Source organism: Nerophis lumbriciformis, linkage group LG35, assembly GCF_033978685.3.
Source record: "Nerophis lumbriciformis linkage group LG35, RoL_Nlum_v2.1, whole genome shotgun sequence".
Taxonomy (NCBI): domain Eukaryota; kingdom Metazoa; phylum Chordata; class Actinopteri; order Syngnathiformes; family Syngnathidae; genus Nerophis; species Nerophis lumbriciformis.
This window is the reverse complement of record NC_084582.2, coordinates 21,259,453-21,272,500: the sequence shown is the minus strand read 5'-3', so window position 1 is coordinate 21,272,500 and position 13,048 is coordinate 21,259,453. Positions and strand designations below refer to the sequence as shown.

General features: G+C 36.7%; 1 protein-coding gene across 8 annotated transcripts in view; it reads right to left on the bottom strand.

Annotated features, from left to right (window-relative positions):
* znf276 (zinc finger protein 276) overlaps nucleotides 1–13,048 on the bottom strand; it is a 32,029-nt gene that overhangs the window by 2,489 nt on the left and 16,492 nt on the right. For 4 of the 8 annotated variants that reach the window (XM_061927590.2, XM_072912338.1, XM_072912339.1 and 1 more), the window contains exons 7-11: nucleotides 12,490–12,570; nucleotides 12,304–12,423; nucleotides 12,149–12,224; nucleotides 8,648–8,765; nucleotides 2,982–3,081 (exon numbers count right to left, since the gene is read on the bottom strand). In XM_061927590.2, the coding sequence (XP_061783574.2) occupies nucleotides 2,982–3,081; nucleotides 8,648–8,765; nucleotides 12,149–12,224; nucleotides 12,304–12,423; nucleotides 12,490–12,570 (495 nt within the window). Of the gene's footprint in view, nucleotides 1–1,898; nucleotides 2,065–2,981; nucleotides 3,082–8,647; nucleotides 8,766–12,148; nucleotides 12,225–12,303; nucleotides 12,424–12,489; nucleotides 12,571–13,048 lie in introns of all 8 variants that reach the window. The other 4 variants (XR_012049341.1, XR_012049342.1, XM_072912343.1 and 1 more) reach the window with 4 other exon arrangements.

Sequence of the window (13,048 nt, the reverse complement as noted above, 5' to 3'; positions counted from 1 at the left end):
TCACTAAATGTATTTGTTCTTTCCATTTTAACAGAAAAAAATGCAGGTACCGCATGACATTGTGTCACTTTTTAAACTTTAATATTATCCAATATAGCAAAACAATATATTCTCATACTTTCCAAACATTTTATTTTGTTAAAATACTTAAATTTCTGCTTGACTTATGGTTTTCGAGCAAGTTATCCATCAAATTGTACACTGTAAAAAGGACAATACATTTTACTGTAAAATTTGCGATGTTTTAAATTGAAAAAACTCTACCACTGTTTTTTTACGGGAAATTCTGTGGACTGAGCTGCCAGTGTTATTACTGTAAGATCGATGGTTGTTATTTTTACCGCTAATGGTAAAACAGTATCACGGTTTTTTTAACGGTAAAACATTCGCAGTTCAGTTGCCAGAATAAAATAAAAACAATGGTAAAGTTTTTCCATTTAGCGTAGTATGTTGCAAAAAACACTGGACATTTTATTGTAAAATTCTAGGGACTGAGTTGCTATTTTTTCACTGTGTATGTAAAAAAATAAATATAATAAGGCAAATTCATATATCACTCGTTGTTACAAGGGCCCTCTGAAGGCAGCTACAATGTCGCCCTCAATGAAAATGAGTTGTAAAGTATTGTCATTTTCTAAAATGTTGAGTTAAAAATGCAAATAAAGCAGATTTTGTTAGATTTCTTGTTAGGATCACACAAAAACTGTGATAGTCAATCCCTCCAGGATTTCACATGCTTTTTTTGTAATTGTTGTGGCCTAAAATGGCTGCATTTGTGGCTGCTTTATCAGAAAGCTGCGGTCAAACTTGCGATGTTTTGAGGCTTATTTTTTTCCAACAACATTGAATCAACTTGTGCTTTTATGAACGTGTTATCAAAGTTTGAAATGTTCCTGGTAACCTTAACTAAAGAAACATTAGATCAGATAAAAGTTATTTTTACAGACATACAAGTAGACACTAGTAAAAGCACATACTCAAATCTCATTGTCAAATGTTTGTACTGTTTCAATGTATTCATAACTAATAATGATTCAACATTATATAAAGAAACACCACTCAAGGCTTCCTTATTGTCTGCTCTGTCGTCCACAGGTTGCAAACATTTTGTATGTTTTACACTTCAAAAGTGTTTGTCCATACTAAACATTCATTTATTTTCCTTTGCCTATCATTCACAATCATTATGAGAGACAAGAACACAATTGTTTTTTTTTAGGTTCCTAAAGATGATTTTTTTTTTAAACGCTTGCAAGATGTGGCTAACTGGAGTCACCATTGTAGCCTTCAAAGCCCTCAAAAACAACTTCAAAACCTTCTATCCAAGTTTTATATACATACTGCAAGTATATAAAATGTAGTAACTGACACATTCATAGCAAGTAATATGTACAATATTTACTGTATTTTGGTCATTTTATGCATTACCGAAACTTCTTTCCTCAGCCCATTTATTTCTGTTTCCATAGCAGCGCACTTCCTACTTCAGAAGATTCACAACCTTATCTTTTCAAACCTGAATATACGGAGGAAGAACTGCTGCTTATAGAAGTGAGCATGAAGGAAGGGTGAAACATTGGGAGCAGACGGAAGCCGAGAGAGTGAGGTTGGCGTGACTTTCTGGACCAAACAGACAACTGTCTATTGAGTGAGTCACTATAATATTGATCATGATACACATAGCATGTCATGCCTGTTATTACAACTACAGTACATATGCTGTCTGGCTAGCTGTGTACAAACAAAACATGAAATGTGGGCTAATTCCAATACAGATACTGTGATATGATTGTTCATGTGTTTCAGTCAGTACAGGTTGTTGTTGTTGTTCCATCGCATTGTGTTGTGTATTACAAACTCAAAACGCCATTCAGGTGCTGACGTAGAAGCTGGCTTACCTCGTGCCGTAGCTAGCTTACTATGCTAGAAAAACAGTTCCTCAGTGTTCCCTCTTATTATACAGGTTTACGGAATGTAACTGAAGTGTTGTTGGCGGTTTTTGATGCATTTTAAAGTGATTTAGAGGTAGAATGGATTGCTCCCATTATCTGCATTGCTAGCCACCTAGAACGAGACAATTGGTTTCAAATTAGAATGCAAAAAATAATAATATTTTGTCTTCTTGTCTCTCATAAACATTGTGAATAGGCAAAATAAAAAGTGCAGTTCACATTTTAAAGAGCATTTGTGAACTGTTGAGAGCAATCTATAGCTCTCATTGTTGTTGGTAAATGAAAGATAAGATATTATCACACGTCAACATCTCTAACATGTAAATGCTGCCTCTTTGCTAGGTCAACATTGCAAATGAAAATATGTTCTTAATTGTCTAACCCTGGATAAAAACATGTGAAATAGATATATGAATGAACTACAAAGTCAATATTTGAATACTACATTAGCGCTGTAGACAGAAACAGGAAGTAAGTCTGAGCTACATATTGTCAACAAGAGTTGACATATTCTTACATGTTCCTGTTCCTGCTTTGTCTATACAAGAAACAAACATACGTACGTTTTGATTGGACAGTTGATGTGAGCGCTGCTCAAAGACAAATTAGATTGGCCAAAATATCGCTAATTGAATAAATGTGCAAGGAAGTTGTGGGCATTGAACAAAGTTGCGAGGCTGCACAAAGTTTGAGAGGATAAATAAAGAATTTGCATGAATTGGCGCGATTGCGACATCGTGAATTCCTGGAGGGACTGAAAAACAAACTCTTAAAATCACAAAGTGATGTATCTTGTTGAAAAACAATCCTCAAAATGTCAGCTTTTGGTGCAGCTTTGTGAAGAAATCTGGAAATTTTAGACCAACAATCAGCACAAAAAAAGGGATTGATCAATCACTAAAAACAAAAAGAAAATGTCTTTCATGATCATTTTGCTTACTCTGAATCAACATGTGCTTGTACAGTAGGTAACAGTACTTGTGCTGTATTGTTTTATAGAGCATACAGTAGATATACTGTAGTACTTACTGCAGTGGTTTGGCTCCAGAATGTCTCATTTGGTGAACTGAAAGATGTTTTCTTTGTTTAAAAGTTTGTCCACACTGGTCACAGATGTAGTTTCTCTCCTCTAATAAACAAAAACAAATAAACAAAAATAAACACACATTCCTTTGTTCAAATGATGAGCTTAGTCAATATGTATTGTGTTGAAAATGATTTGTAATACACGCTACATCTCTCTATGATGATGATGTAGTACATTGAATGATGCGTACACGTTTGTTACTGGATACTTTTTCTAATACGCTTCTGCCTTGCAGACTTTGTATGTGACAAATGTGCTGTTTTATACTGAAAAATTGTTCAATTAACCTGACACGCAAACAAAAGCATGCCAACTAAATTATTAGCTGTTAAGTTGAGGAGCTGATAAGCTTGATGCCGGTCATGTTTTTTTTAAATGTAATATTATTAATAAAATGAAAAATCTAATAATGCTAATATAGCGATGATACCGCATCAATTCCATTTATGGGGTCAATACCTTGCGGTTGAATGACAGACAGTGCGACCATGTTGTGTGTTTGTCATAATAATAATAATACAACTATTTTTGGCCTGTCCAGTCACTCAGGCAAATCATATAGTTGATGTAGATGCTCATATCTGCTGTGCAGATTTACTTTACTTTTCTCTTGTTGCCTTACTTGTATTTGACTTTATTGAATGGATTTATATTAATGTTTGGCGCAGCCGGACCGGAGAAGGAAGGGATAGAAACAAGAAAAAATGGAGGACAGACAGGGAAATTGCGGAGACAAGAGGGGATAAGACAGAGAGATAACAACAACAGAACAACATCAGCAAATAGGATATGTACAAATATGATAGTAAAAGTGATAGCAAAGAAGCAGTTGGTGAAGTAAATATTAACACAGAAAGGACAATGAGCATTACTACACTCTTTGAAGCATGTGGTTATATGACAGTTTCCCATTTCTTTACACAGTCTTTTGCATTGTTGTTGAACTCTGCGAGATCTTTTAAGCTGCACTGGTTGAGTAGCAGAGGACAGACAAGGCAGTGCTGCATCGTGTGGTCCTCTTCTCTGCATTCGCAGGTGGTTGGGCCGGTTTTGTAGCCCCATCTGGCCATTACTACACTACAAATGGAGCAATACAAATACCAATAGAAATAGCACTATTGATAATGAATAACAACAATAATTTACTTCTATTATCAACAATACAATTGCTTCAAATGCAACAATACATATACGTAATGATAACTTGAATTACAAAAGAAAGCAGATAAATGGAGGGGAAGAAAGGGAAGCTATCTATATTAACCTTGTAGATTGTTACAGAAAAATAGGTTAAGCTTTATCAATGTGCCGCCTTTTACCCAGTTTCCCAGTTTTTAATATATATTTGATGAAACGTGATTATATGCATAATAATAATAAACATAATAGCACAGGCAGAACATTGCGATTAATGAGGCAGGAGTCAAAGATAAAGTGCATCAATCCTTACTGTTAAATTTACAACAGGTGCAGCTCAACAGCCAGAGTAGTGACTTCCTTGTCCCCCTTGACCCAGAGCCGGAAATCCCCTCTTGGTGAATAGCTCTCTATGATGATGATGCAGTACATTGAATGATGCGGACACATTTGTTACTGGATACTTTTTTTAATACGCTTCTGCAACCATAATTATTTGTTACTTGTGTATTTTGACAAATGTGCTGTTTTAAAGACACTCATCACATACTGCATGTCGAGCTTGTGCGCTATTGTGTATTTGGCTGTTGTGTAGCTGCTAACTAGTTTAACTATTGTAAATTAGGTGACTAAAATACAAGAAAACCTTGTGTGATTATTGGAGGGCATTTAGACATTAACTGGCTATTCCCCCTTAACCGTTCCAAAGTCAAAATGCCCCTTGCTAACTTTGTTACATGCTTACAACGCTACCATGCTAACATTAACATGCTAACTTTGCAGGCTTATGCCTCAGTATTATTACGAGAGATGTCCGATAATATCAGACTGCCGATAATATCGGCCGATAAATGCTTTTAAATGTAATATCGGAAATTATCGTTATCGGTTTCTAAATTATCGGTATCGGTTTCAAAAAGTAAAATGTATGACTTTTTAAAACGCCGCTGTGTACACGGACGTAGGGAGAAGTACAGAGCGCCAATAAATCTTAAAGGCACTTTCTTTGCGTGCCGGCCCAGTTACATAATATCTATGGCTTTTCACACACACAAGTGAATGCAACATACTTGGTCAACAGCCATACAGGTCACACTGAGGGTGGCCGTATAAACAACTTTAACACCGTTACAAATATGCGCCACACCAAACAAGAATGACAAACACATTTAGGGAGAACATCCGCACCGTAACACAACATAAACACAACAGAACAAATACCCAGAACCACTTGCAGCACTAACTCTTCCGGGACGCTACAATATACACCCCCCGGTACCCCCTAAAAACCCTGCCCACCTCAACCTCCTCATGCTCTCTCAGGGAGAGCATGTCCCGAATTCCAAGCTGCTGTTTTGAGGCATGTTAAAAAAAAGAATGCACTTTGTGACTTCAATAATAAATATGGCAGTGCCATGTTGGCATTTTTTTCCATAACTTGAGTTGATTTGTTTTAGAAAACCTTGTTACATTGTTTAATGCATCACAACAAAATTAGGCATAATAATGTGTTAATTCCACCACTGTATATATCGGTATCGGTTGATATCGGAATCGGTAATTAAGAGTTGGACAATATCGGAATATCGGATATCGGCAAAAAAGCCATTAACGAACAACTGTAATTATTACCTTATATAACCTGGCACCTGACACACGCAAACAAAAGCATCCCAACTAAAATCTTTAGCTAATTTTGCGAGTGTACACCTCAGAGTCATATAACCTGGTTGGGATTTGCTAACTAACATGCTAATGTTATAATGTGATATGTGGCCAGCGTGTTGCCCAATTTTGGCATTTTATTGCTCTCTGCTAAATGAAATCTACCGTAAAAACTAATATGTAATATAAATAAAATTGAGTGTAATATGTAATATAAATAAAAATCTATGGTAATATGTAATGTAGGGCTGCAACTAACGATTCATTTGATAATCGATTAATCTGTTGATTAATCGATTAATAATCGGATAAAAGAGACAAACTACATTTCTATCCTTTCCAGTATTTTATTGAAAAAACAGCATACTGGCACCATACTTATTTTGATTATTGTTTCTCAGCTGTTTTTACATGTTGCAGTTTATAAATAAAGGTTTATTAAAAAAAAAAAAATAATAATAATAATTGCCTCTGCGCATGCGCATAGCATAGATCCAACGAATCGATGACTAAATTAATCGGCAACTATTTTTTTAAAATCGATTTTAATCGATTTAATCAATTAGTTGTTGCAGCCGTAATGTAAATAAAATATAGTGTAATATGTAATGTAATACCAGTGTTGGGTTAGTTACTGAAAACCAGTAACTAGTTACAGTTACTAGTTACTTTATTTCAAAAGTAACTCAGTTACTAACTCAGTTACTTACACCAAAAAGTAATGCGTTACTGTGAAAGGTAACTATTTAGTTACTTATTTTTTTCTCCTTTTTTTTAAGGCTCCCATTAATGCCCTTTTAGCCTTCGTTTCAGTACTGTTATTGCACTGGAGAATAATACAATGTGTTGATCAACTTGACATGCATTTGCATCACTGAACTCTGCTAAGCAATGTGGTCTACATACAACACACAAAGACAAAGATATGTTTCAAAGGGCCAATTTATTTCAGGCCACAACAAATTGACAAAACTATTTTAAATAGCTGCAACATAACATACATAAGTAACAAACCGCATAATAACAACATAGCTGTAAAGCTGGCTTCACCCAAGGAAGGCACACATGACATACACAAAGCCTAATCAGGCATTTTTTTTCTCTCAAGGAATTGTGAAATAAAATCATGTATTCAGGAGATCAACACTGTAGTGAAGCCCAGAAGACTCTACACATTTCCCCAGTTTTAGTTTAGAGAAAATGAAAGATTGGCCTGGCCCACTAGCATCCCTCTTTATGTTTGTGAACTTTATAGTCTATACATTTAGAGTATTTCCATGTTTATGTACTCACTGTCCAGGTACTTGGAACATGTTTTCTGTGCCATTTGTTGTTTGATGCCGGTATCATGCTATTTAGCTGCCAGAAAACGGGTGACTCCACTGTAGAAATAGCCTGCATGTCTTCTAGCACATACGCTGCAATGGCTCTATCAATGTTGTCCTGGCTAGCAGTCCCTCCGTTAAAATCCTTAGGTGGAGAAGTGGCATCGGAGTCTGTGTCTCTCTTTACTAGCTTCGTCAAAGCATGTTGCTTATGTGGCGTGGCGAAGTTGGGAGAGTGGCCGTGCCAGCAATCTGAGGGTTACTGGTTCAATCCCCACCTTCTACCATCCTAGTCACGTCCGTTGTGTCCTTGAGCAAGACACTTCAACCTTGCTCCTGATGGGTCCTGGTTAGTGCCTTGCATGGCAGCTCCCGCCATCAGTGTGTGAATGTGTGTGTGAATGGGTGAATGTGGAAATAGTGTCAAAGCGCTTTGAGTTCCTGAAAAAGGTAGAAAAGCTATACAAGTATAACCCATTTACATTTATGTAGCTGTTTCAGCAGATTTGAATTGCTGTTTTGGGCAGTATTCCCGGGTGCGGTCACTGTTGCTACTCACTGCTCCCCTCACCTCCCAGGGGGTGATCAAGGGTGATGGGTCAAATGCAGAGAATAATTTCACCACACCTAGTGTGTGTGTGACAATCATTGTCACTTTAACTTTAAGTAGATGGGATCTTTGATCCAAGACACAACTTACATTTAACTAAAATGTTATTTTCTTTGTGCTCGACAAAAGAAAAGTAGTGACAATGTCTCCATGTAACTCGACTTCTGGCTTCGCCATGATGTCTTTTTAGTTATGAGAGTAGCGTGTGTGTGTGTGTGGCCCTTTAAGAAATGACAGCATGTGAGGTGAGTGACGTCAGTGAGTGAGTGGGCGAGAGAGGTGAGGGAGCGCAACAGTGGATGCGTGCAGGTGCTCTAGCTTGGTGGATGGCTGCGTGCAAGACACCAATAAAGTCACAAAATTGCAACAAACCGCCGGCCTCGTCATTCACCCTCGAGTCCGGAGCTGTAAAGACCCACTGCCGGGTAAAGTGAAGGGTGTTAGCCCCGAAGTACATAGGCCCTGGAGGAACGTCTCCCCTGCGCTCCGCTCCTCGGTCGAGGAAAGCACGCCTTTTCTTTTCCTTGTGAGACAGAAGGACGACACTTCTTCTGTTTCTAGCCGATACTACATTAAAAAATAACGTAAAATAACGCAGTAACGCATCATGTAATAACGGTAACTGAGTTACTGGATATAAAAAAATAAGGCGTTAGATTACTAGTTACCGCCGAAACTAACGGCGTTACAGTAACGCGTTACTTAGTAACGCGTTAGTCCCAACACTGTGTAATACGTAATGTATATAAAACAGTGTAAGATGTCAAAAAACAATTTAATTAGGGACAAGCGGTAGAAATTGGATGGATGGATAGATATATGTATTGTTAATAAAACATATAGTGAAATAAAACATTTTAATAAAATATACCTGTGTGGATCAACTTGACATGGCGCTGCAGGTAACGGTCGATGGTGAACACCTTGTTGCATCCTGGGTGAGGACAGGGTCGCTCTCTCACCTCGTCATGATGCTCCTTGATATGTTTCTATATGACCAGTCAGCATGAAAACAAGGGAGAGTAATTTTCTTCTTTGTTATTACACTGCAGCGTACAAAGGAAAAACAGCGCATAGTCTGTTTAATTTGGCTTTTTTTCACAATAAATTTAACAAGCTGATTTCATGTCAAAGTTAAAATAAACTTGTATAAATTAGTGTCATATATTGCAAATATTTAATGTAAAGTAAGTATTCACTCTCTTTGAAGGGAATTTTGCCTATAATTCAGAATCCTTATGTGAGACATGAACGCATTTTTTTTTAATGCATTTTAACTCGTAAATAAAAATCTGCTTAGAATGGACCCAAAGGGAGCCGTGATGTTATTACGTTTATACAGACCATAAAACCCAATAAAAAAACATCCAAAAACTGCCAACAATACTCCAGTTACATTTCTGGACCTGGATGTTAACCAAGTTTTAGCAATATTGTTATTATAAGCGCTAACGTTAAGGACCTATTTTTAGCGGAACATTGATCACAGATAGGCAACTTACAGTACGTATTGACATCAGCTGGAGAGCTGCGTTCCCGCCTCTGAGCTTGTAAAAGTTTATTATAGACTATAAATCATGCCTCCCATCTTGATAGTAAAATGACGAAGACATAAACTGAGAAGTCGGTACACTTTGACAGCCAACTTAGACCTGGAGATGATGATAAAGACATGCGAAAGACACTTTTTTGCACCAACCCCTACTTTTTTAACCCTTTATGAGGATTATTCTTCATTTAAACAGGAATATATGAACATCCTAACAGTTAGCATCCCAGTGAGAACAGACTTTGTACAGTAAGTGATGTTTAATGATGTTTGTTGGCTCTCACGAAGTGTGCATGAGTCGTACTCAGTCTTATAGTTGAAGGAAAAAGTGAACGTGGTGATGCGTTTTTGAAATTAATGTGCTGCCGTATGCTTAAAATGATCAAAATATGTAAATATTAAATGTTATTATAAATGTGCCAGTTACATATACACTTACATCATGTACGTAAAACCTTAATGGAGGTGTTTGGATGTTTTTTTAAGGGTTTTATAGGCAGAATATTGTACGTGGACTTTTGATCGCATTTATTAAATATTCCATCCATCCATTTTCTACCGCTTATTCCCTTTGGGGTCGCGGGGGCCGCTGGAGCCTATCTCAGCTACAATCGGGCGGAAGGCGGGGTACACCCTGGACAAGTCGCCATCTCATCACAGGGCCATTATTAAATATTTAGAATGCTTAAAAAGGAATAACAAATGTGTTCTTGTTTTACATAAGGATTGTGAATGATAGGCATCATTCCCAAAAAAAGTGCAGTTCCTCTTTAATAAGATGAAGTACAGTTAGTGGAAGGTGTGTCAAGTATAAAAGAGTTTGTCTGAAAGTGTTCCTGCTACTTTTACAACATGAAGACAAAGCAACGGAGACATAAAGTTTCAGACAGATGTCCACAAAAATATGTCCAACCCACACAGTTCACTTCAATCCATAATCAATTATATGTTTTTTCCTACATCTACTTAGGGTTTCTGCAGCTATCAACAATGAGCTTCAAGCACACCTGTGAAGTGAAAACCATTTCAGGTGACTAGCTCTTGAAGCTCATCGAGAGAATGCCAAGAGTGTGCGAAAAAGTAGTCAGAGCAAAGGGTGGTTATTTTGAAGAAACCAGAATATAAAACATGTTTTCAATTATTTCACCATTTTTTGTTAAGTACATAACTCCACATGTGTTCATTCATAGTTTTGATGCCATTAGTGACAATCTACAATGTAAATAGTCATGAAAATAAAGAAAATGCATTGAATGAGAAGGTGTGTCCAAAACTGTACTGTATATATACTGAATATATACAGTATATATATATATATATATATATATATATATATATATATATATAATATAGAGATGTCCGATAATATCGGCCGGCCAATAAATGCGTTAAAACGTAATATCGGAAATTATCAGTATCGTTTTTTTTATTATCGGTATCGTTTATTTTTATTTTTTATTAAATCAACATAAAAAACACAAGATACACTTACAATTAGTGCGCCAACCCAAAAAACCTCCCTCTCATTCACACAAAAGGGTTGTTTCTTTCTGTTATTCATATTCTGGTTCCTACATTATATATCAATATATATCAATACAGTCTGCAAGGGATACAGTCCGTAAGCCCACATGATTGTGCGTGCTGTTGGTCCACTAATAGTACTAACCTTTAACAGTTAATTTTACAAATTTTCATTAATTACTAGTTTCTATGTAACTGTTTTCATATTGTTTTACTTTCTTTTTTTATTCAAGAAAATGTTTTTAATTTATTTATCTTATTTTTTTTAAAGTACCTTATCTTCATCATACCTGGTTGTCCAAATTAGGCATAATAATGTGTTAATTCCACGACTGTATATATCTGTTGATATTGGTATCGGTTGATATCGGTATCTGTAATTAAAGAGTTGGACAATATCGGATATCGGCAAAAAGCCATTATCGGACATCCCTACATATATACATACTGTACATTTTCTGTACATATTCAGTATATATATATATATATATATATATATATATATATATATACACATCGATGTACATAACATAAATATACACATACTGTGTGTGTGCGTGTACACACACACACACATATATATATATATATATATATATATATATATATATATATATATATATATATACATACATATTTTTATATATATCTCACATTTTACATGCAAGTACATACAGAATAATACACCACTAGTTTTTTGTTGTTATCGGATTGAAGCATTACAATACACGTACAGTCGACTACAATGTGCACGTGTGTTTCTCTGTTTTCATTAAGTTGTCTTTCCACATGGTCTGTCCTTTCAGCTGTTAGTAACAGAAGTTAAGTTAAAGTACTTAAAGTACCAATGATTGTCACACACACACACTAGGTATGGTGAAATTTGTCCTCTGCATTTGACCAATCCCCTTGTTCACCCCCTGGGAGGTGAGGGGAGCAGTGAGCAGCAGCGGTGCCACGCCCGGGAATCATTTTTGGTGATTTAACCCCCAATTCCAACCCTTGATGCTGAGTGCCAAGCAGGGATGTAATGGGTCCCATTTTTATAGTCTTTGGTATGACTCGGCCGGGGTTTGAACTCACAACCTACCGATCTCAGGGCGGACACTCTAACCACAAGGCCACTGAGTAGGTAGCAGCTCAATTTGACTCTTGAAAGTTATTTCTTCCCAATCCCAACTAGACAACTTCATATTCCTGATTTGGAGTTGAATTGTGATGATGTGTCTCTCTTATTTCTTGAGAAGTGTATACATCTAGAATTAATTGGCAGAAGTCAGAACTATTGGAGGCTCTAACCTTCAGACCATCAGGAGCTCTGTAGACCGCGGTGCAGCCCTGGCACGGACACTTGTAGATGTTAGGTAGCTCCTCCCTGCAGACACAACAACAGTACACTACAACACAAACCTGCTAAAATACACTTTTGACGTTTTTTGCAGAACTTGATTTACCCTTTAGGTTTGAATTGGTTCTTCCAGCCAGGTTTGGGTCCAGGTTTCTTTTTGACTTTAGGCTCTCCTGAGATATTTGACATTTGTCGTTGCTCGGTGGGAACGGTTGCCCTGCAAGGGCTGTAAGAAAGCATCCATTACTTCCTCATTATCCATCTGCAATCATTTGCAGTAATCTGAACCAACCTTTTGTCTGAATATGGCTCAAAAGACTCATCTTCTGACAAGCTCTTTCCTTTATCCTCAAACTCCTCTTCTGACAACACTCTGGATGGACACACGCACGTTAACCTATCTTAGTGAACCATTTTCTGTAAGACAATACTACCAGTTTTTACACTTTTTGCAAAATGTTTACACTAAGGAGCTGCATACAGTAAAAATCAAGGACTTAACTATTTTGCCAGAGCAGCACAAATGAGACACAGGATGGCCCTAAATGTAGTACCTGAAGTCTTTGTTTTAGTCCAATGAGTCCACAAGAACAATAGCATGTACATAATTTAAATAGAACATGAATAGAGTAATGTAGGTTATACAGTACAGTTACAGTTATATGAATACATTATGCATCGAAAAATACAATTAATTGAGATCCTGTAGTGCAAATAGAGACCAGTTCAGCACAGTTGGTACACGTGTGCAAGTTAAGTGTTAATCGTGTAGGGATGGGAAGGATGTTTTGGGAAAGGGAGGAGGAATGGTGATTGCTATGTACAGGTTTTCTGCAGTTATCAGCAATTCT